The sequence below is a fragment of the Bos grunniens genome, chromosome 6 (assembly GCF_055505025.1).
Source record: "Bos grunniens cultivar Pamir isolate PY7600 chromosome 6, Bosgru_T2T1.0, whole genome shotgun sequence".
Lineage (NCBI taxonomy): Eukaryota > Metazoa > Chordata > Mammalia > Artiodactyla > Bovidae > Bos > Bos grunniens.
The window spans coordinates 87,652,736-87,676,297 of NC_141170.1; the positions used below are offsets into that span (position 1 = coordinate 87,652,736).

A 23,562-nucleotide genomic window follows, 5' to 3' on the forward strand; every position below is an offset into this window, starting at 1 on the left:
TTTTCTTCCTTCTGTTAGGTGGATTAAATAAAGTGGGTAGAGGCAGGGTTGCCAACCTTGTACTTTTCCTTAATTGTGTGTGTGTGTGAGAGAGAGAGACAGAGATAGATTGGTGAGATTTTTAATATCATTTCAGTTTTATTTTAAATTTGCACTTTGGTATTGTTCAAAATGTACTAGTTTCCTCTATGATACAGGGCTTTCAGAGGTTTGGCCAAATTAGAAGACAGCTCATCAAAGTTGCAAGATGAGGAAATCATCCTTTACAAAATAAGATATGGATCAAAAAGGAGGGAGAGGTGTGGTTGAGATGATTTTCAAGGGGGAAGATGAAAGTTTAGTGACTGCTAGGATAATAGTCACTGTTAGTTTCCATGCTCCAAAGAGCTGGCCTGTCAACCGTCTCTCTTTTCTTCTCGCTCTTGGAATCAAGTAAATGAGGGGGAAGGGGGTGAGGAGGAAGTGGCTCTGAGCCTCCACCAAATGAAGAATGGACCAGAGAGGCAGGCAAAAGCTACTATCCTAGCACCAGCATGCTTCCAGGGTGCTGTTCCTTCTCCTGAAATGCTGTGTACTCTTGCTGTATGTATCAACAACTTGGAGCTTCAGTTCAAATAACCACCTCCTTTATAACATTCTCTTTGATCACATTTGCCAAAGTGAGCTCACCTCCTTCTACAGAATTAAGTCATGGTTTGGGTGTGTTTTTGTTTTTGTTTTTTCTGCATAGCTTGCCAGATCTCAGTCCCCTGACCAGGGATTGAACCCGGGCCATAGCAGTGAAAGTGCCAAGTCCTAACCACTAGACCACCAGGGAATTCCCTAAGTCATGGTTCTTCAATGAACCTCTAAAAGATTCTATTTCTACAGGCTGTATATTTTCCCATCCCCCTTCCAAAAATAAACCCCAAAACAACAGTCTTTAAGCTGTATGACCTTACAAAAAGTACTCCACTTGCCTGTTCTGGGTTTCTTAATATCCAGAAATGAACATAAAATCGGTAACAACCTCAGAGAATGGTTTTGAAACTTATGTAAGTGAATCACTGTAAAGTGAACATGGCAAGTCAAGAGGTGGGTCCTCAATAAATGTAAGAGGCTGTTACTATTATTACTGCCTGCAGCCACCTGGTAACCACATATTCTATAGTTTTCCTCCCTAAATTTTACCTTTTCCTCAACATATTGGTTGATGCATCCTATGCCTGGTGGCTCAGTGGTAAAGAACCTGCCTGCCAATACAGGAGATGTGGGTTCCATCCCTGGTTCGAGAAGATCCTCTGGAGAAGGAAATGGCTACCTGTGCCAGTATTCTTGCCTGGGAAATCCCACGGACAAAGGAGCCTTGCGGGCTATCGTCCATGGCATTGCAAAGAGTTAGACATGACTTAGAGACTAAACAACAATGAGCAAACTACAGTGAAAAGTATTGCCAAGCACACAAAAATCCCCAAGACACAACCACCTGAACTGGGGAACTTGCAGTCGTTTGGAAGAAGTAAAACAAATCACTTTAACAAGAGTCCTTAAAAATCGTAAGCACGTCTACAGAGAGTACAAACGACAGATAAATCAGTGATTTCCCCCAAGCCAGCATGATTATGTGGAATCTCCTGAGGAGAGTGCTGTTTAGAAATATTGATTCCTAGATCCCAGCCCTGAATGAGTAAATCAGAATCTCTGGTTTGAGGACTTCCCTGGTGGTTAAGTGCGAATTCGATCCCTGGTCAAGGAACTAAGATCTCACACGCCTTGTAGCCAAAAACCAAGACATAAAACAGAAAGGATGCTGTAACAAATTCAATAAAGACTTCACAAATGGTATTAAGAAAAAAAATCTTAAAAAAAAAAAAAGAAATCTGGTTTGTAGCCAAGGAAATGCAAGTGATTTTAATACTCATCCAAGTGAGGAATCCCTAGAATTCAGTCACATAGAGGTGGACATTAAGGCTTTCTGTTAAAAATAGCCTAGACTGGAATGGGGACACTTTCTAAGAGTCAGAATGAAGCAGGAGTGATGTTACTTATAAGTCATGAGAATCTTTCTACCCAGTGGCTTAACCTTCTCAATAAAATGGGAAATAAAGTCCTCAACTGAGAATGAGACAGGTAAATTTGGTAAAGGGTTGGACACAAATGGGGGCTTTCCTGGTAGCTCAGATGATAAAGAATCTGCCCTCAGTGCAGCAGACCTGGGTTCAGTCCTTGAGTTGGGAAGGTCCCCTGGAGAAGGGCATGGCACCCCACTCCAGTATTCTTGCCTGGAGAATCCCCATGGACAGAGGAGCCTGGTAGGCTGCAGTCCATGGGGTCACAAAGAGTCAGACATGACTGAGTGACTAAGCACACTTGGAAACATATGGAGAAGATTGGAAGAATTGCCGTGGGGATGTGTTACAGGGATAACTAAAGCTGAATTAAGCTGAGGGTCTATTATGTTGCAATATTTCTTTTTTTTTAATCATTTAATTCTTTATTCAACAAGTGTTTCTGGAGGGTCTACTGCAGCCTAACCATACGAAAACAGTGAAGAAAAGTGAAAGTGAAGTCACTCAGTCGTGTCCAACTCTTCGCGACCCCATGGATTGCAGCCTAAGAGGCTCCTCTGTCCATGGGATTTTCCAGGCGAGAATACTGGAGTGGGTTGCCATTTCCTTCTCCAATTTTGCAATATTTCTTACTGAATTTCCAAGTCCAGTTTACACCTTGGCTAAGGTCATACTTTTCAAGCCCCCAAAAGTTTATACAAATGAAAATGGACTGGCATTGCGAATACAGGCACATTTCTAATATTACTAACAATAAGATCAAGTATTGTGAATTCTGAGTATCAACTGACAATTTGGTTTCTTCCTGCTAGTATAAAACCTAAAAAACTGATCTTATGAAATGTCTAGGATTCAGATTCTCATAAATAACAACAAATCTCCCCATTGTGCTCTCTGTTGCTCTGTGGCTGGCATCTGAATATATGAACTCCCTAAGGGTGAGAATAAGACTTCATAATTAAACTCATGTTGGTGTTGCTTTTCATGTATTTTTCTTTTTGGTGAGCGAACTATTTTATTCCTCTAATTTTTCCACATCAAATTCTCAGTGCTGTAATGGGCCTCCCACAGTTCCAGGCAGTTATTGGTTCTTGGGGGGAAAGGCTCCTGTGGTATTATTGATGGCAGCCTTCGTGGGAAGGACGATGATTTACTATGTTGCTCCCTGTGCAGCTGTGAATTTGCTGCACGGTGATGGCCTTCAGTGGCCCCCTCAGTCTCAACTTGACAAGAGACCTAGGGAGTGATCTAGTTCTATTGAAATGAAAGTGTCCTCACCCCAAATCATATTCTGTCCCTCAAACTAAAACCAGGTCAATGAGAGGTTGGTAGAAACATGGTTAAGAACATAGTGAATGATGACCCTGAAACTGAGACTGTCCTTGCTGTCTCCACGGGGCCTCTGACCCCTGGCTTGGCCTCCTGAAAGCTTCATGCTGTCTCCCTCACCACCTTCCTATTTTCCTAGGCTTTTCACAGCTGCCTGCTTTGTCACCCACAGTCTCAATACTCCACACTTGAGCATTCTGCTTCTTTTCTTGGTTAAAAGATCAGAATGGGCATTGGACCCTAAGCAGCCCTGCGGTTTGGACTTAGTCCCTGTCCGTGTCGGTGCTCAGTTCTGAAAAGGCAAAGTGGACACCTGGAGCAGGTGGACTCCACAATGTCATCATGGAGGCTCACAGGAGTCTGTAATGATTAAGACAGCTACCCTGTGTCGAGAGCTTAATACATGTCAGATGACATGCTGAGCACTTTGCATAGACAATACAACTTAAGATTGGAGTTATTTCATTAGAAAAACTGAAGCTCAGAGAGGTCATATCACTTTGCCAGTACCAACACAAGAGGTAATGAAATGAGGATTCCACTCGTTTGTCTAACCCTAATACTCATACTTTCAACTGCTACACTCCTGCCTTCCAGAAATCTCAGCCCAGAAATTGTTTCCCTTCCTTCACATGTCCTAAACCCTTATCTCTATGTCACTGTCATTCTTTAACTTCTCTTTGATCACCAATTATGTACTATGTCTATGCTTTCACACACCTGCATATTTGCAAATAGTTTTGGAGTTAGAATTCATATCATCCACTTATTTGTGCCCACTGAAACACCTAGTGTGTTGGTATCCTCAGCTTGTTACAGGAATCTTATCCGTAAATAAAAGTGATAAGACCAGCATGGGGTGAAAGGAGATGACAGGAGAGACTGAATAGTTACCACTGATCTCAAGAGGATGCTGGAACTCATTGCCATAATTTATTAGGTATCCTCTCTTAGGATATTGTTTGCCCCCCTTCCTATCTGCATGTTTACAGGCAGCCTTTGCCCAGAGCTGAAAGAAAAGAGAATCCAAATATTAACAAGAAAATTCAGAAACCTAGGAACTCTGCCCTGTGATCTTCGGTAATGATGAGTGACAAGAATAGGTAACATCCTTGCTCCTCTTTCTTCTGCACTCTACCTGAGATGCTGACCCCAAAACCAGCTTATCTTGTTCATGCATCTTAGACTAATTCTCATGTACGAAAGGTCCTGGGGGATCTCCAGGGCTCTGTAAACCACCACTGAGACTCACTGAGAGGTATGTGGTGTTTAATGTAACAAGGACTCTGGAAGCAATTCTTAGATCTTAATTTCATCTGATTCATGGTGCAGGTCATGCCTCACTGTGAGAACTAGAGATGTGCACAAAGGCTCTGTTTCTGTTATGACTCCAGGAAAATCACTTCAAAGCACCCTTCCTTTAGCCTTGTAGAGTGTAGCCTCTCCTAGAAAGTAAGCCAACAAGGGTGTAAATAACCATAGAGTGGATCTGTTCCTCACAGTACCCTTGTTGCTATGGAGTGTGGCTCTTTATTGTATGTGGAATGCCATTACTTCCAGTGAACTATATAGCTTGAGTTTTAGCTTGGTGATCCCTTTATCATAGGGTTTTATCCTTTTTATTCACCTAGAAGTGAATAGACACAGCATAGAATCCAGTATTGGTAAAGAATCTTCACAATCTGCCAATATTCTGATGAATTTAGTTGCTGAAAAATATAACGGGCTATCCAAACATGGATAAATTGTACCCCATGATCATTCATCAAGGATCTTAGAAATATCTCACATCCCCACTTAGCTAGGTTGCTTTCATTTCTAATTGGATTTGGAATAGATATGAAAGGTTGATTATGTCAGGTTTAGGGTAGAGAAATAGCAGGCTTTGCAAATGCTTCCATTTAGTACGTTACATATGCATGATATTACAAAACCTCTTTTTGCCTGAAGAGACCAGCCACACAGTCCCTCTCACAATTGTTATCAGAATTGAATGACACTCAATTTTTATCAAGCCTCTTCCCTTAGTTATTGAAGCCTCCCATAATATCATTAAGTGAGTAAACATTGTCTGCATAAAGCTCTTGCTATTATGGAAAATAACAAGCAGCTCTCATGAGCTTGCACGGGAGCTGTGGGTGTCCACCTCCCTATCACAGCAGCGGCATATACAGCCCATTTCATTTTATCTAGACACCTAGACTTGTGGAAAGATAGACTTTATATCTATTGGCAAATTTTCTTTCTAATAACTGCTGAAAACTTCACTCCAGTAAGCAGTTAGTCCTGCTGGTTGATGAAAATAGATACATTATCTGAGGTAATAGATAAGTCTCATTAAGAAGATGGAATAGACTAATTCCCAGCATATCTCCCATGCGTGGGAAAACTAAATTGTGAAATAGAGCAGTAACACATCAATTATCCTTTCTGCACAGAATTAGAGTCTCACTGCTACATAGCATATTATGTAATTTTTTTTATAAATTACCATTTACATCAGAGTATCTCTGCTGCCTCATAAAAAAAAAAAAAGACAGCAGTCAGCTATTCAAATAAGACTTATCCTAAAACTACTTAAGGAATCTAAGTATTCTTTAAATCCAAGTATTTAAAATGTATGTTCTTATTTATTAACATGTGCCCAAAGAGTAAGTATTTAGTATTCGCCTAAAAACAAATGCCACACATCTGACCATATTACACTTTGAATGAAAATTGGCTACCACCAACTAAAGTAAAACTAGCTATTAGGATTCAAAATAAAGGTTTTAGAGATCCTGTGTTGAATAATGATCTATAGTCAGTTTTAGGTAGTTTCTCCGTTTTTCTCAATTTTGTCATAACGATGATCATATGTGATTTACTTGAAACAATTTCACTTCTTTAAATATCTCCCTTACACTTGTTTACACTACTTTTATTTGCAAATATTTTTATATGGCTATAACCCCCCCATACACAGAAATTTCACAAGATAAGAGTTACATTGATAGAGGTTTATAAATAAAAAACTTTATTTAATAAAGTAAATGATTGAGGATTTGTTTGTTTTAATTTGTGGGCTGTGTAATAAAAACAAAGTAATGACAGTAGAAGTGTTCTGCAAATTATAAAGTGATACCTTAAAGAAGAAAGATATTTGTATGTAAGATGTTTTAAAACATCTGATAGGGAGAGAAGAAGCAGCATAAATTCTGCAGGTTCTGAGACTGAGAACAGTTTGATCCCAAACATGATTCAGAAGGAAAAAGGGCAGACATTCCAGAACTGGAAGAGCAGCTAAATAAGAGAGTTGTTCTTAAGTGACAGTCATAGTCTGAAACATGACTCTTGCTACTGTGCGGTGTTCCACAATCCATGTGTATGAGTCTGCCCAGGCTGCTGTAACAAAATACCACGCACTGGGTTGCTTGATCAGCAGAAGCTTATTTCTCGTGGTTCTGAAGGCTACAAGTCCCAGATCAAGGCACCTTTAAGGTAGGTTTCATTATGAGACCTCCTAGACAACACTGACCCAAAAGGTTGTCCCCACGGTGCCCATGATTCCAACACCAAGCTTTGGTGACCCTTTTTCACAGTGTCTTTCACCACACTGCCCTTTGGGAACACATAATCACTCTGCAGCTCAATCATACAGTCCTGTAATTGCAGATAATCATCCAAGAAACAGTTTGGGCTTTTATTTTTCCCCCATTTATAGAAATATAGCATGTTCAGGCTCCTGATAGAAAGAAGTTAGAAAGTAGAATTCACTCTCTAAAATGTTTAAAATGGAGAGCCTTATTATTTTTCTGTGGTTCTAGTCTTTTGAGAAAACTTTATGTTACACAACTATCTGAATGCTTTCTACTTTAAAAAATTGAAGCAATTTCCTGGAAAGCTGGAATAATGCTAAATATAACACAATACACCTATAAAGTTTGAATAAGTTTTAATCCTTTAGACTTTCCATCTATGAAAATATGGGCAAAATGTAGTAAAATTAGTTTTTTTAAGTTGTACTTTTATCAATGATCTAATTCTTAGCTGAGAATTTTATATGCTGAATTTATCCACCAACTTTAATACAAATATACCTTGAGGATTTTTAAGTATATGTCAATATACAACCTCTAAGTTGCTGCTGCTGCTGCTAACTCGTGTCCGACTCTGTGCGACCCCATAGACGGTCCCTGAGATTCTCCAGGCAAGAATACTGGAGTGGGTTGCCATTTCCTTCTCCAATGTATGAAAGTGAAAAGTGAAAGTGAAGTTGCTCAGTCGTGTCCGACTCTTAGTGACCCCATGGACTGCAGCCCACCAGGCTCCTCCATCAATGGGATTTTCCAGACAAGAGTACTGGAGTGGGGTGCCATTGCCTCTAAGTTAAGCATCATAAAAGAACTAGCATGGGTAGCCATTCCCTTCTCCAAGGGATCTTTCCAACCCAGGAATTGAACCCAGGTCTCCTGCATTGCAGGCAGATTCTTTACCATCTGAGCTACCAAGGAAGTGCCAGTTATTAAAGTACCTACTACTAAAACAGGTCTTAGAAAAACAACTTACTTCTATATATTTAAGTTGTTATTCAACTTACAAAAACTTCAATATTTATGAAAATATTCATGAAAATGTTTGCTTGTTCAAAAGTTTCCTTTTCTGTCATCTTCTGTCTCCTAGGCTATGCCAGAGAAACATATCACAGCTTTATCTTTTTATACACAATGCAAATATCAAGATCCCACTTAATTTAAGGTTTAGTTGTCAGACTCAAAGACATGAAAATATTCATGAAATGTATACAATACACTAAGCAAAATAAGTTTGACTTTATGACCCTTTTTCATAAACAAGCATTTGAAAGGTCTGGATGAGAAGATTTTTTATTGCCTGAAGAGCGACTGTAAGCAGAGATGATCACTGCCAGTTTCTCACTGCAGAATGAAAGAATTTTTCCCCTTTACCCTATAACCTAAATATCACATTGAGCTTAAGGATGATGCTGACATTTTAAAAGATCACCCAAAGTGTTCTCTTTCCAATTGCAATTATGCCCTCTATCTCAGTGGGAGCCATTGTCAAGGGTCTTTTCAGCTCTCCAACGTCTTTCTGGCTTGCTTTCATTATCCTGATTATCTATTCATTTGCCGCCCAGCACTCATTTTATGAAAGATCATGTCTGCCATTTCTGTAATGAGTGCTTGACTTTTACTGCCAGCATAAACACATAAAATATATAATAATTAAAGTTCACTAGTCACCAAAGTCTTGAGATCCATCATGTTACTAATTTGATTTTTCAAGCAATTGCTTCTCTGTGACAAGACTGGTTTTGCCCCCTTAGACAGTGCAAGACTTGAGGTGGGAGGAGATGACTCTACCTAGAGAAAGCGATTTTAATGAGCATCATATATGTCAACTTTAAGGTTCATCTTCAACCAAATAGCATGTCTATAAAGTATGATTATTCTTAGCCACCACAAAAATCTCATCAGTACGGGAACATAAAATTATTTTAAGTGTTAAAGCTTAAAATGCAGTTTTAAAAACAGTTAAATGTTATTCAATAAGTATTATACCCTTGGTAGGCTATTGTTTAAGGAAAATTTTCAATGAGTTAATGACCACAGAAGTTTGCCTAACATAAATAGAAACTTCACAACATGTTGACTTATGAGTAAGGACTTACTTATTTTGAACACACTGCCTCGTTTTGATAACATTGGCAAAGTCCCTGAAGTGCCTCATGATAATGAATTCATCTGACGTTTATTCTAATCACAGAGAGATTAATGAACTCATGTGATATTCATGGAGCTCTCTTGGGACAACAGGATGTGTTACACAAACTGTAATGTTTGTTAATGGATACAATGGAATACATGTTATCCAAGGCACTTGAGTAGTCAAATCCTCAGCTAATAAAGTGCCTGGAAATCAAGAGGCAGCTTCCAATTATACAGGTTTTCTTTAGGGATGCCAGAAATCTTGACAGCAAATTCAAAAACCACGCAGAAGTCAGAAGACCCGAGTTTGAGAGCTGGCTGCATCACTTACCAGCCCTGCAACCTTAGGAAATTTTCTTCACCTCTTAGTCTCAATCTCCTCAGTTTTAAAATGAGAAGTTAATAGCATCAGACTTCTGAAGGCCTTAGAAAGAATAAGGAGTAAGGCGGGGGGAGGGATCAATCAATCATTCAATCAGTCACTATAATTCCTCCCTCACAAAGTTATTTTAAGTAAATCAAATGATAGGCAATGTTTTTGCTAAGTGCTTTATAAACTTTGCAGCCTTGTGCATGCATTTATTATTGTTGTTCCTTTGGAAAATAGGTCTTCTGGATGAATTTACACTTTATTTCCCATACACAGAGAAATGGATGCCTTAGTTACTACATAAGGATATGAACACTGCTTTCTTAATAAGAAAACCAGATCTGACCAATTAAAGATTTTATCAAATTACACTCTTCAAATTAGAAAGTAAGATAACAGGTTTGAACCAAGACAGGAAACTTCTCTTTTTATGCAGGTCTCTGATATGCAGCAGTCTTCAGCAATAACTGAGCTTGTAATTAAATCCAGCCCTGTTGACTCGGCCCTGTAGTGGGGAGGTGGGCAGGTCACTTCACCTCACTGGGCAGGAGTTAAATGTGATCTCATGGCCCTGAGCCCTTCTGGTCAAGCTTTCATTCTCATTTATTGTCTGTAGTAACTCTTTACCAATGCTGAAAAAATTCTAATTAGTTTACAGTATTTCTAGTCATGAATAATTAAAAAGCATTTTTATATCTTTTGATTAAAAGAGGCAACACCTTTTCTGCCTCACTCAGTTGTCTTTCCCATTCTTCGTTAATCACGGTCACTTCCCTGGCGTTTCTTTTAGTGGTGTAATATCTGTTCATATCTCTTTGACTTCAGTTGCTCCAGTTGCCTGAAAGATTAATCAGCAAATGTTGACTCAGTCAACAAATACTACATGATCTTGAATAATTAAGGCAGTCAGTCTTGGAACCTGTGTGGTCCCAGTCTCAGGATAAATGTTCACATGTATGTTTTAGGATAATCAGAAAACCAGGGATATCCAAAATTCACTTGAATTCTTTCTCAACGTGGTGGAATACAAAATCAATACACGATAGCTCTGTATTCATTTAAAGACACACATGTATTAACAGCAAGTATTACCACTTATTCTCATATGTAAATATACAGTCTAAAGAAATGGAATGAGTCAAAAACTCTGGTATTAAAACGGACTCTGATGCTTTCTAATGATGTGACTTTGGCCAAAGCATTTAAGCCCTCTGAACTTCAACATCTTCATCAGTGAAGTGGAAACTTGTTGACTTCATGGAGTTATTTGCTATGGGGTTTCTAAAGCAGTCAGCAATTAGAACCATCAAGCCAAACCTGTCTTGGGTCTGTTTCTGAAACTACAAAGGCAGTGTTGAGTAGCAAAGTCTAAAGCATTAACTATCCCGCCCCTAACACAAAAGTTTTGCTGATCCCTGCTCTGCATGCATATGTAGTCATGTCCGACTCTGCAACCCCATGGAGCCCACAAGGCTCCTCGTCCATGGAATTCTCCAGGCAACAATACTGGAGTAGGTTGCCGTCTCCTACTGCAGGGGGTCATCCTGACACAGAGACTGAACCCACGTCTCTTGTGTCTCCTGCATTGGCAGGTAGATTCTTTACCTCTGGGCCACCTGGGAAGCCCCAACCCCTGCTCTGAAAGGGGATATTTGTGAATTCATTTGAAATGCTGTATTCCCGTCTATGATTTTAGGCCATCTCAGTGGATTGAATAAGCAACTGGCATTTAATTCAACTAACTGGAAGAACTAGTTAATAACGTTCAAATTAAACAAAAGAAATCCTTCCAATAGCCTCCTTTAGGCTATTGGTATTACTGAGCTATTAAATGTTATCAATAAATATTTGTTGTATCTAATACTCCTAACTGATCGTTTAGAGATTTTACTTTCAAAAAATCAACTAATGTCTGATTCATGGGAAGTTGAATTTGTTTTTACAACTCTGATCTTTAAATAGTGATAACAAACATGCCAATCAGAGGGTCACTCCACTTAATCGAATGCTAAATCTGAGTCTTTGATAAGTGTTTTGGCTTTAGTCCAAGTTCACCTACATTTTCCAAAACCATAACTAAAGAAGAAATGGATGAATGAGAAACCTTTTGAGCTCCTATTTTTTGAAAATCCTCTGCATGCTATTGTTAATTCTTTCTCAGTATCCATAGAGAGGAAAAATTTGTGAACACGCAGCAAATGGTTTAGTGTGTGTGTGTGTGTGTGTGTGCGCGCGCGTGTGTGTGTGTGTGTGTGTATGACTCATTGGGACCCCATGGACTATGGACTGTAGCTCACCAGACTCCTCTGTCCGTGGGATTTTCCAGGCAAGAAAAGAATACTGGAGTGGGTTGCCATTTCCTACTCCAGAGGATCTTCCTGACCCAGGGATCAAACTCACTTCTCTTGCATCTCCTGCATTGGCAGATGGATTCTTTACCACTAGTGCCACCTTTTCCAGGTCAAAACAGATGTACTTGCTGTGTCAAAAAGATACTTTTTTTTCAGTTAGTCCCAAATTTCTTTCTCAGTGACAAATAATATTAACATTACTAAGAGACTCCTAAGTGTATTTTTAATTTGGTTACATCAAACTCAAAGTATGTAACAAATAAATGTTTTGAGATATTAAAAGATGCATTTTCATCCTCACCAATCCCTATCTCTGAGTTGCCTCAGTACTTGCAAATTGAGGAAATGCCTAGAGGTATAGATCAAAGAGTTTCTATCATTATGTAGCTAAAACTCCCTTTTACTATGGTGAAACACCAAGAAAATTTTAGTCCTGAGGGATAAGAAGAATATCCAGAGAATCTGTACCTCTTCTGGCCAGGGGTTTCCAAGAGAGGGAAAGGGAAGGGAAAGGAAATGGGTAAGTGGAGAGACAGACATCTGGTAGATTAAAAGGCACAAGAGTAGAGGGCTTGATACTTCTCTTCCCATTAGAGTTTTCTTATTTTTTGTTCAAAACATTCATTTTTAAAAAATTTTTAATTGGAGTATAATTGCTTTACAATATTGTATCCGTTTCTGCTGTCAGTTTAGTTCAATCTCTCAGTCGTGTCCGACTCTGCGATCCCATGGACTACAAAAAGCCAGGCCTCCCTGTCCATCACCAACTCCCGGAGTTTGCTCAGATTCATGTCCGTTGAGTCAGTGATGCCATCCAACTATCTCATCCTCTGTCGTCCCCTTCTCCTCCCACCTTCAATCTTTCCCAGCATCAAGGTCTTTTCCAATGAATCAGTTCTTCGAATCAGGTGGCCAAAGTATTGGAGCTTCAACTTTAGCATCAGTCCTTCCAGTGAATATTCAGGATTGATTTCCTTTAGGATTGACTGGTTTGATCTCATTGCAGTCCAAGGGACTCAGGAATCTTCTCCAGCACCACAGTTCAAAAGCATCAATTCTTCGGCATTCAGCTTTCTTTATAGTCCAACTCTCACATCCATACATGACTACTGGAAAAACCATAGCTTCAACTATACAGACCTTTGTTGGCAAAGTAATGTCTCTGCTTTTTAATATGCTGTCTAGGTTTGTCATAGCTGTACAAACATAGCTAGTTTCTGCTGTACAACAACAAGAATCAGCTATTTGTACACATATCCCGTCCATCTTGAGCATCCCTCCCACCCTGTGTTTCTTAGGGGTGCTCCCTGGGCCCATTGGGTTCTGCACCAACAGAGAAGACCTCAGATGTGTGAGATGCCACGGCCACACTGTCAGGAGACAGCGGAAGTTCCACCCTCATTCCCAGGCCTCCCTTCCTCCCATGTGGGAGATAAGTTGAGGAAGAGCACATAGACCACCCTTGGCACCCCCAGTGATGACAAGGTGACACTAAAGTAGTTGTCTAAAGGACTACAGAATAGTCAGGGGCTGGGTGAAGAAAAGGGTAGAAGCTGAGAAAGGCTGTAGCATGTCAGAGGCTGGGTGAGTAGGGAGGAGGCTACAAACCCTAGAGAAGCTGAGAAAGACGTTAGCCAAGTTTAACAGACTCAACACGCTTCCCTGGTGGCTCAGTGATAAAGAATCTGCCCACAATGCGGGAGACATGGGTTCAGTCCCTCATTTGGAAAGATCCCCTGGAGAAGAGAATGGCAACACTCCAGTATTCTTGCCTGGAGAATCCCATGGACAAAGGAACCTGGTGGGCTGCAGTTCATGGGGGGGGTCACAAAGAGCTGGACATGATTGAGCGTGCATGCGCGCATGCATGCACGTGCACACACACACACACACACACACACGCCTTGGCTGACTTTAGCAGCAGTCACCAGTCGGTATCTAAGGGCTGGGCCCAGCCCCAGGGAATCTCTGCCAGGGCAGGTCCAAGCACCAGCAAGAGGCCAGCAGCCCCTCATACCAAATACCCACATAGGAGACATAATGTCATCCCCCATGAACCCTGATGCCATCTTGGAAAAGACCAAAGGAACCGGGAGGAATGGGGAAGATGCAGTAATTCATTCAAGTAAATTGAGCTGAAGCTAGAGACATGTTAAATTATTAGAGCAGATTAAATTTTAACTCCTAGAGCTAATTTTAGTTTGGTTCCCACTGCTCAGCAGGCCCATTCCTCCTTAGGAAAATCAATTACGTTCTAGAGAAATGCTGTATTTTTTTGTACACCCAAATTGTAGCATGAATAAATTTGCAATCATGCTACAATTATATCGTGTGATTTGAAGGAACATATTGATGAAAATTTTACTCGGCGTCTAACACATCTCTGAAACTAAAAGAGATGGGTCTTCTCCAAATAGTTGTATATTAGAGGCTGTATCGGAGAAGGCAATGGCACCCCACTCCAGTACTCTTGCCTGGAAAATCCCATGGACGGAGGAGCCTGGTAGGCTGCAGTCCATGGGGTCGCGAAGAATCTGACACGACTGAGCGACTTCAATTTCACTTTTCACTTTCATGCATTGGAGAAGGAAATGGCAACCCACTCCAGTGTTCTTGCCTGGAGAATCCCAGGGACGGGGGAGTCTGGTGTGCTGCCGTCTATGGGGTCTCACAGAATCGGACACCACTGAAGCAACTTAGCAGCAGCAGAGGCTGTGTAGTGTAACAGAGGGGAAAGTACTGGGGGACAGACCTGAGTTCTAGCCCCAACTGAACTATTTACTCTGTGTCAATCAGTGAGAAAATCATTTAATCTCTACAGCAGTGCTTCCCAACAGATGTGTCTTAGATGATGCACAGAATATTGCTAAAATATCAATCCCTTCAGCCCTCAGGACAGCCAAGGCATGGACTGCAGTGGCTGGAACCATGGCATTTTTACCTCTGGCTGCAAAGAGCCTCTGATGACCGTAATATGTAAATTATTTTGTGTGTGTTGAATGTGATGATTTGGGAGTATGACTGTTCTCTCTGGTTCAGTTTCCTCATCCATAGACTGAGTGGAGGCAAGTAGAGAGAATAAAGGATGTCTTCAGTCTTTGGGGAGCTTCTCTGGTGTCTCAGATGGTAAAGAATCTGCCCACAGTACAGAAGATGCAGGTTCTACCCCTGGTTTGGGGAGATACCCTAGGGAAGGGCATGACAACCTACTCCAGTGTTCTTGCCTGGAGAATTCCATGGACAGAGGAGCCTGGTGGGCGACAGTCCATGGGGTAGCAAAGAGTCGGACATGACTGAGCAACTAACACTTTCACTTTCAATCTTTTTAGTTTAGTAGTTTATACTTCTGTGAACATGAGAGGGAAATTCCAATTGCAAAAGAATCACAGAAATTCCTGTGTACATAGCCTAAAAAAAAAGAAATCCTGCCTTTATTCTTTTTAATTTCTGATTACCTCTAAATTCTTTCCCAGCAGAAGCAACTAAAAAGTCAGCTGTCCTCTAACCAGTATCTTTTTTAAAGCTCAGCAGGAATTTAAGAGCCAGAAACCTAACAAAATTAGAAAGGACACTATAGACTACTACTATAGTTTTCAAAGGCAAAATCAAAGTTACCTATGCAGGATTAGAAATTTGCATCTGTCTTTCAGCAACCTGTTCTTTCACAAATATATTATTTTGAAAATCATAGTGATGGAGGATGTTAAGTGGTCAATAATTAATGCAATTCTCACACACAAATGAGGTTGTTATCTTCAAAGTAAGTAAAAAGCTTTTCAAGATAAATGCTTCAGACCTGTGGGGTATTTTTATTTGAATATAAAAGAAGGCTGTTTTGCCTTCTCCCTGAAATTTGCACACTTATATCGATAATGCAAGCAGGATTGATCTATTAGCCATTTTCAAATTCAAGTGAAGTTTTATGGACTCCTGAGATTTTTCTGTTCAGTGAGATTACAAATGCTTTCATACTTTTGGACAAAAGAAGGAAATGCAATATTCTTGTCTGTGGATCATGAATCATGCACTGACTCATCTGGGAATATAATTCGCCATTAAGAAGATGTACCAGAACAGGTTCAGAGAAAGAATGGTTGTCACACATGCTGGCAATAATAATTCTAGCTTTTGAGGTTTGGTAGCCTACTAAGTGCCAAGCAATGAACAAGATGCTTTTGTTTATGGTCTCATTAATTCTCGACATAACTCTCCAAAATCAGCATATCATCACTCTGCAGTAAAATGGCAGGAATTTTCCTGACTATACTCCAAGAAGAGGTTTTAGGTATCCAATCATCACAGTCTAAGACCCAACTTTGTTTTCATTAATTTAAGTGTTTACAGCACCAAAAAGTTTATACTTTCACGTTTCAAACCCACAGGTTAACTGTGACTAGTACTTTGCTCTCTATGAGCAAAGACTGCCATCTTGTGGAAATTTCACATATAACAAGAACAATCATTCCATGGGATTAAACTTTGCCTTTGCACTAGAAGTTTACAACTAGATTTTTGCGTTATTACATACACACACGAAACATCAGTGTTGCTTATAAATAAATGGCCAATCTCTCCTTTAAGTGTGATTTTTAAGTCTCTTTTAAACATGCCAGAGCTTTTGAAGCTTTGAAAAACAGAATCTTATTAATTGTAAGGACTCATCCCATCGTTCTTTAAGGCAGTGCATTAGATTTTACTAAACTTTCTTTACCTAATCCTTAAATAGTTTTAGTTATATAATAGAAAGGAAAGTGTAGTATAACTGTTCTGAGGGAATTTCCAAGATCATTGGATTGTGTGGGAAAAATGTATAGCAGCACTCTGGGCTTAGAGAACACTTCTGTTTCCTCAGAGCCCTGTAATCCAGGTCAGTCTGTGTTCCTGGAATTTGCTGTGGGCTGGTCAGAGCCTGACTGAGGAATTCTTTGGCCCAGTTTGTCTGTATATCCCCAAAGACAGGGTCTTCTGCAATGCCTCAGTTACCTGTGCTTTATGAGAACAACCAATAAAGATATCTTTGTGATGTGATGGTACTTGAAGGTGCATAGAGAAGTCTCTTTTTTTTTTTCTTTAACTAGAGTGTGTGTGGAAGGTTAACTTTTTTTTTGACTGGCCTGGCTCTTCATTGCTTTGCGCAGGCGTTCTCTAGTTGCAGCATATGGGCTCTAAGGCACATGGGCTTCAGTAGTTACAGCTCACAGGCCCAAGAGCACTCGGGCTTCAGTTCAGTTCTTGGGCTCTAGATCATTGGCTCAGTAGTTGTGGCCCACATGCTTAGCTGACCTGCAGGATGTATAATCTTCCCAGACCAGGGATTGAACCCATGTTCCCTGTATGGGCAGGCAGATTTATATCCACTGCACCACCAGAGGTCTCAGAAGTCTCTTTCTTTTCCCCTCAATAACTCCTACTACCAGTTTGCTGAAACTAAAAAACTCCTACCACCAGCTTGCTAAACCTAAAAAATTATACCGTTTTAAACACATTCTTTAGACTTGGTAAAGGCCCTTTACTCCTATGGAAATCAACATGGGTGATATAGAATATGTATATCTCGATGATTATTTTAAAAACCAAGTTATTTTCCAGGTGTTGAAATAATAAGGACACATCATAAGTGGTACAAGATAGCACTAAGAAGAAAGAGTAAGCGACAATCCTTTCCTGAATGAATATGTGAACGAATGAAAGAATAAATTAGCATGAACTGAGCACTGAAATGATTTCAGTGTTGACCAGGGCATGCTAGCTGAATGTACAGTTGTGGTTTAACGGAAATTTTGTACCCAACTCAATGCCTGAAGTGAAATCACTATTTAGATATTTATTGAATAAATAGATGAATCGGTGGGAATGGAATAAATTAGAAAGTAGGATTAATGATAAGAAATAATAAGTAGACTCTGGAGGTAGGGTTCATTTACCAAAAACTCTGTTGAGCATATTCAATCCATAAATATATGCTTGCTCCATGGGGGGTAAGGGAGGGAAGCTCAAGAAAGAGGATAGATATTGTATAATTATGGCTGATTTACATTGTTGTGTGGCAGAAACTAACATAATATGTAAAGCTATTGTCCTTCAATTAAAAATAAATTTTTAAAAATAAAATTTAAAAAGTTTTAATTAAATTAAAAATAAGTAAATATGTGCCTGCTCCATGTTGGGAAGTATGGAAGATGGTGAGTACATATTCTTGGAGGGGAACAGACATTAATCAAGTAACCACAAATAATTACAAATGATGATAAGTGCTGTCTGTGAAGGAAAACTCTTCCACTTCCAGACACTGACCAATATATATCGTGTGGCAGGAGTAGAAAGACAGGGAAATTTGGGAGCTCATTTTGTACTCAGATATGTTCTCATTAAGAAGATACTGTTGTAGTTTCTTTTCATTTTTACAGGTACCTGTAAATTCACATTTAAGAAGAAGTTATTTCTTTTAGGGATACTATTTTTTCTTTCAATATATTCAGTAGTGCCCTGACTACCTAGTGTCTTTAGGTAGGCAAATACCTACAGTGTCAGTTTACTAATGGTGTCTGAATGATATTCATAGATAAGCCAAGCAAGCCACGACGCTGAGGGTGTGGGTGATGGTGCCTCACAGGCCCACAGAGAGTTGCTCCTATGGCTCAAGCAACTATTTCTCAAGTATATTCCTCAAAATTTTAGCCTAAAGCAAATAAGAAAGGGGGATGAAAGTCTTATAAATTTAGGAAATGCTGGAGTAAACAAAAATCATACACGTTTTCTTTTCTACAGGTCTTCTCAAAGCCTTTAATAGGCTGCCTTATTCTGGTAAATTTCCAAGAGAGTGTTGCTCAGAGTTGATGACCACAAGACCGCCCCCCCACACTTTTTTTTTTTTTTTTTTTCACAGAAACCCTCTAGGCACTAGGGTCCCTTGGAACACACTTCTGGAAATTCTGGAAATGCAAATGACCTTATCTGGGATGGAGGCTGGAATAAGGGTGAAATAGAATCCATTAACACTCATAATCATTGTCATAAATTCACATTTACTGCCCTTTTTGAGCAACACTCTGAAGCAACAGAACTTTAGACCCATCAATTTCATAAGGAAGATGTCCAAGTTGTGAGGGAAGCTCCAATGCAATGTTGATCCCAGAGTGTCAGCAGGGTCACTGGGGCTGAGGCTGTGGGAAAACCCAAAGGTAGATGACAGAGACGTAATTCAGAGAAAGACAAATATCATATGATATCACTTATATGCAGAATCTTAAAAAAATGGTACAAATGAACTTGTTTACAAAATAGACTCACACACATAGAGAATGAACTTTTGGTTATGGGGCAGGAGGGGAGAGGTGGATGGATTGGGAGTCTGGGATTGACATGTACACACTGCTATATTTAAAATAATTAACCAACAAGAACCTATGGTATAGCATAGGAAATGCTGCTCAATATTCTGTAATAACCCAAATGAAAGAAGAATTTGAAAAAGATTAGATAATATGTATATGTATACCTGAATGACTTTGCTGTATACCTGAAACTAAGACAAAATTCTTTTGGAGTAACTACACTCCAAAAGAAAATGAAAATTAAGAAATAGAGGCTTAACTCTCCATCGTAGCCCTTAGGGCTGGTATTACTCTTGTTTAGCTCTGGTTGAATGTTGATTATCATCAAGCTCATACTTATAGACAAGTGGATGACATGAACAGATAAAAAAGGTGAATGCATCACCGAAAGTGAGTTATTTATTCTGTCCAGATTGGCTTCTCTCCAAAGTTTTAAGCAGCCTGTCATCAGATAATACAAGAGCTGGGACAAGAGTACAATATGGGTCCACATATCCTAAGTCTGGGAGAAGGCAATGGCACCCCACTCCAGTACTCTTGCCTGGAAAATCCCATGGACAGAGGAGCCTGGTAGGCTACAGTCCATGGGGTCGCTAAGAGTTGGACACGACTGAGAAACTTCACTTTCACTTTTCACTTTCATGCATTGGAGGAGGAAATGGCATCCCACTCCAGTGTTCTTGCCTGGAGAATCCCAGGGACGCGGGAGCCTGGTGGGCTGCCGTCTATGGGGTCGCACAGAGTCGGACACGACTGAAGTGACTTAGCAGCAGCAGCAGCATCCTAAGTCTGGGCTTCCCTGTGGCTCAGACGGTAAGAATCTGCCCGCAATACAGAAGACCTGGGTTCAATCCATGGATTGGGAAGATCCCCTAGAGGAGGGCATGGCAATGCATTCTGGTATTCTTGCCTGGAGAATCCTAACTATAAGAATCAGGTTAAATTCTGCTAGATAAAATATGTTCTGTCCTCTTATCTTGATAAATATACCTTCACGACCCCTAGGACATCAGGTTTGGGTTTCTAATTCATGACCAGCTAAGAGTTCCGTGCTGATTCAGTGGCACAAGGAATTGACCTCGGGTTCCCCTTCCACCCACACAGTGAGTGGTTTCCCACACATAGGTGTGTGTGCCTGAGATTGCACGTTGAACTCTATTGGCACCCCCCAAATACCACCACAGAGACCTGTATGTACCCCTCGCTTTGAGACCTGCTCTCATAATCAGACATGGAAATAGGCCTTTATGGGCCCTGGCGGGGCACTCTGAGCTGCCTGGGCAGGAAATGTCAGGAAACTATGCAGATGGTACCCACTCTGGAATGCTCATGACCTTGGCCCTGACTGTTCTCACCCTGTGAGAAAGGGCACAGCTGGAAGAGGGCCAGAACTAGGCACGTCTGAGGTAGAGCCCAAAGAGTTTGGAATTGAGAGTAAAAACTCTATGAAAAGTATACATTTTAAAAGCTGCAGTCTTTGCAGCTACCCCCACCCCCACCCCAGACTCCGAAAGAGAGTAAAAGAAGAAAAAGGGTACTTCTTATTTGAATTTAACTACTTCTGAAAGCCTCTGGTCAACTTTTCTTCTTGTTCCCCAAGGTAAGATTACTTCGCCTTTGGCATTAAAAGGAAACTAGATCAGTTGTGTGAAAAACCCAAAATGATGTATTTTATCAACTTCAGACTTGTCCCAAGGCTTTCTCTCACACTGTGTTAAATAATAGAAGTCTGTTTAATTGAATTCCTTTGTCTGTAGCATATGCTGGGTGACATTATGCCAGCATCTTGCTCTAAGCAGCAAAACGTTCTTCGTAAAAGCATTAAGATCCAGAGCATCTTTCTGGATATAGGGTAGGAACACAGAACTGCAGCAGCTTGAAACCACATAAAAACAGTGCCTCCGAAATGTAATTGCAAAAACACATCACGATAAACCAGGGCGGGGGGTAGGTAATATTTAGGATTCTAAAATGAATATTAAAGAAAAAAAAAAGAGGGGAGAGGGAAGAATATAAGAATGGAGAGAGGAAAGCATTTGTGGCACAAATCTTATCTAAAGAACTTAACTTTATAATGTTTTGCATGTCCTAACATTCTGCCCATAGGCTAATCTATATGTTTATTTCCCCTTGACAGCCACCATCCTTTAGAGATGGGGTTATTAACGGATATATTGTGGACTGAGGCAGTTTACCACGTCTGCAGTAACACGTGATTGTGTGTTTCACCCCAAGGATCCTGGAGCTTCAGCAGAATGGTGACATGGACATTCTGAAGCACAAATGGTGGCCCAAGAATGGGCAGTGTGACCTGTACTCCTCAGTGGACACAAAGCAGAAAGGAGGCGCCCTGGACATAAAGAGCTTTGCAGGGGTTTTTTGTATCCTCGCTGCTGGCATTGTCCTCTCCTGCTTTATAGCCATGCTGGAGACGTGGTGGAACAAGAGGAAAGGCTCCCGGGTTCCATCGAAAGAGGTACTTGATTGAAAGCTTTTGCACTATGTTGAGCGAACACGCGGGCTGTGTTTCCAGGGAGGGTCATCACAGGGAAGGGGATAGTGGTTGGGGGTGGGATTTGTTTCTTCTTTCCTTGAAGAATGAAAATAAACTTATGAAATGTAAAAATTGGTAAGATCAATACCAATTTTCATTTTTAAGACATCCCAGATCCATGAAGAGGAAACGATAGCATTTGAAAGACTGACAGTTTCATGAGCCATAATGGGCCTTGAAATTCTCCTGAATCTTAGGATAGACTAGGTCTATGATTTTTCTAAAGGCTGTGATTCCCTTGACCATTTAACGAAGACACTTATTATTTTATTTCAAGTAGCTGTTTAACTTATAGGTAAATTACTAGTGTCTCTGAGATTCGGCCTAAGAAATGCAGTGTTACAGTAAAATAATCAGTTTTCTCTTCACTGCCAGAGACTGCATCCCTCTGTCTGCATGTAGACCTAGAGAAGTGATCATATGTTTTCAGCCCTTTGATGACTAAGTTTAACAAATCCATACCATGGAATCATCTAGAATTCCATTTTTCATCTTTCCTCCTGGATCAGCTTAACTCCAGGGCCATATTAAAATTTTTCCAGAGATTTGAAAGAAAAATTTCAGAGTTACATATATCTTTTAAAGTGCCCTGTGCTTTATTTTCATCAAAAAAAAAAAAAAGTGGGATTTATAAATTTTCAGAGACTATCTGAAGTTAAACTACTTGATTTATTTATCTTACTTCCACTGGATCAAAAGGTGAAAAAAGAATTTAATAATGAACTCATATTCACTAAAGCTTCACAAATTGAAATGAAAAATGACCTGAATTTGCTGAATAATTTGATTTGCTGGATAGTTTCAAAGAAAGACAGTTTTAAGCTTTCTGTAACTAGACCTTGGCTAACTTACGCCTAAGTAAATCCTAAGAGGATCTGCTTTAAGGTGCAAATAAAAATGACTTCTTATTTGCATGATTTTTGCATGTTAATATATTCTTTCAAACAGATTGTTTCCTAAAATTTTCTGAGGATTCCTTCCTACCACCTTATACGAAAAATTGATCAGCACCATTTATAAGGAAAAGCTTGGCTTGGCAAAGATAAATTTTAGCTTCCTACCTGTCTGAGTGATCATACATTCTAAATTAGTGGGGTATAAACTAAAAATTAATCAGATTTTTCTGTAGTGTTTTCTTTGTGGAATAAACTTCTGGTATCTCTACTGACACTGATTCAGTGCCAAAGACCACATTAATGCAACATTATAGCCGAGACATCATAGTCTCAAAAATCTGAAAATTAAGGACTCCCCAAGCTCCTTATATTTTGAATTACTATACATGATATTAAATTTTTGCATTATTATATCTGTTGATGGATGACTACATTATAGTTGCTGTGGGAACCATAAAATTCTATCTTTCAACTCTCTAAAGTCTCAGTGATAATATTGCATTAATGGATATTTTTATTGGATTTTGAAATGAGAAAGGAGAAGGAAAAACAGTGATGCACATCAAAATATTTTTCACTGAGGAGCACTTTAATTGCACAATGAAAAAAATACATCCTCCTTTCTAATTCATAGCAGCTAATCCAGATCATATGAACAAATATTTTCTTTTATGACTAATAGATATTTTAAATTTTAATTTATTAGATATAATTAAATCCTCATAAATTTTGTTTATTGAACTTGGCTATAAAGAAGACTGATGAAAAGGACAATTTTCTTTCCTGCCAGTTTTATTTTTCAAATATTGGGCTTTAATGCTCACTTTTAGTGAAAGTCCTAAGAAATTTATAAATTAATTTCAACTCCAGAAATATGAGATTTTACTTCCTTTTTCTTCATTAAGCACCTTCTTACTAAGATTCTATTAGCGTAGCTCAAAGTGTCTTTGATTTAGAGGCCATTTAGTATTA

General features: G+C 39.6%; 1 protein-coding gene across 2 annotated transcripts in view; it reads left to right on the top strand.

The window, feature by feature from the left end:
- Positions 1-23,562, top strand: part of GRID2 (glutamate ionotropic receptor delta type subunit 2) — a 1,632,436-nt gene that overhangs the window by 1,569,140 nt on the left and 39,734 nt on the right. For both annotated transcript variants that reach the window (XM_086406553.1, XM_086406551.1), the window contains exon 15: positions 21,376-21,616. In XM_086406553.1, the coding sequence (XP_086262679.1) occupies positions 21,376-21,616 (241 nt within the window). The remainder of the gene's footprint in view (positions 1-21,375; positions 21,617-23,562) is intronic.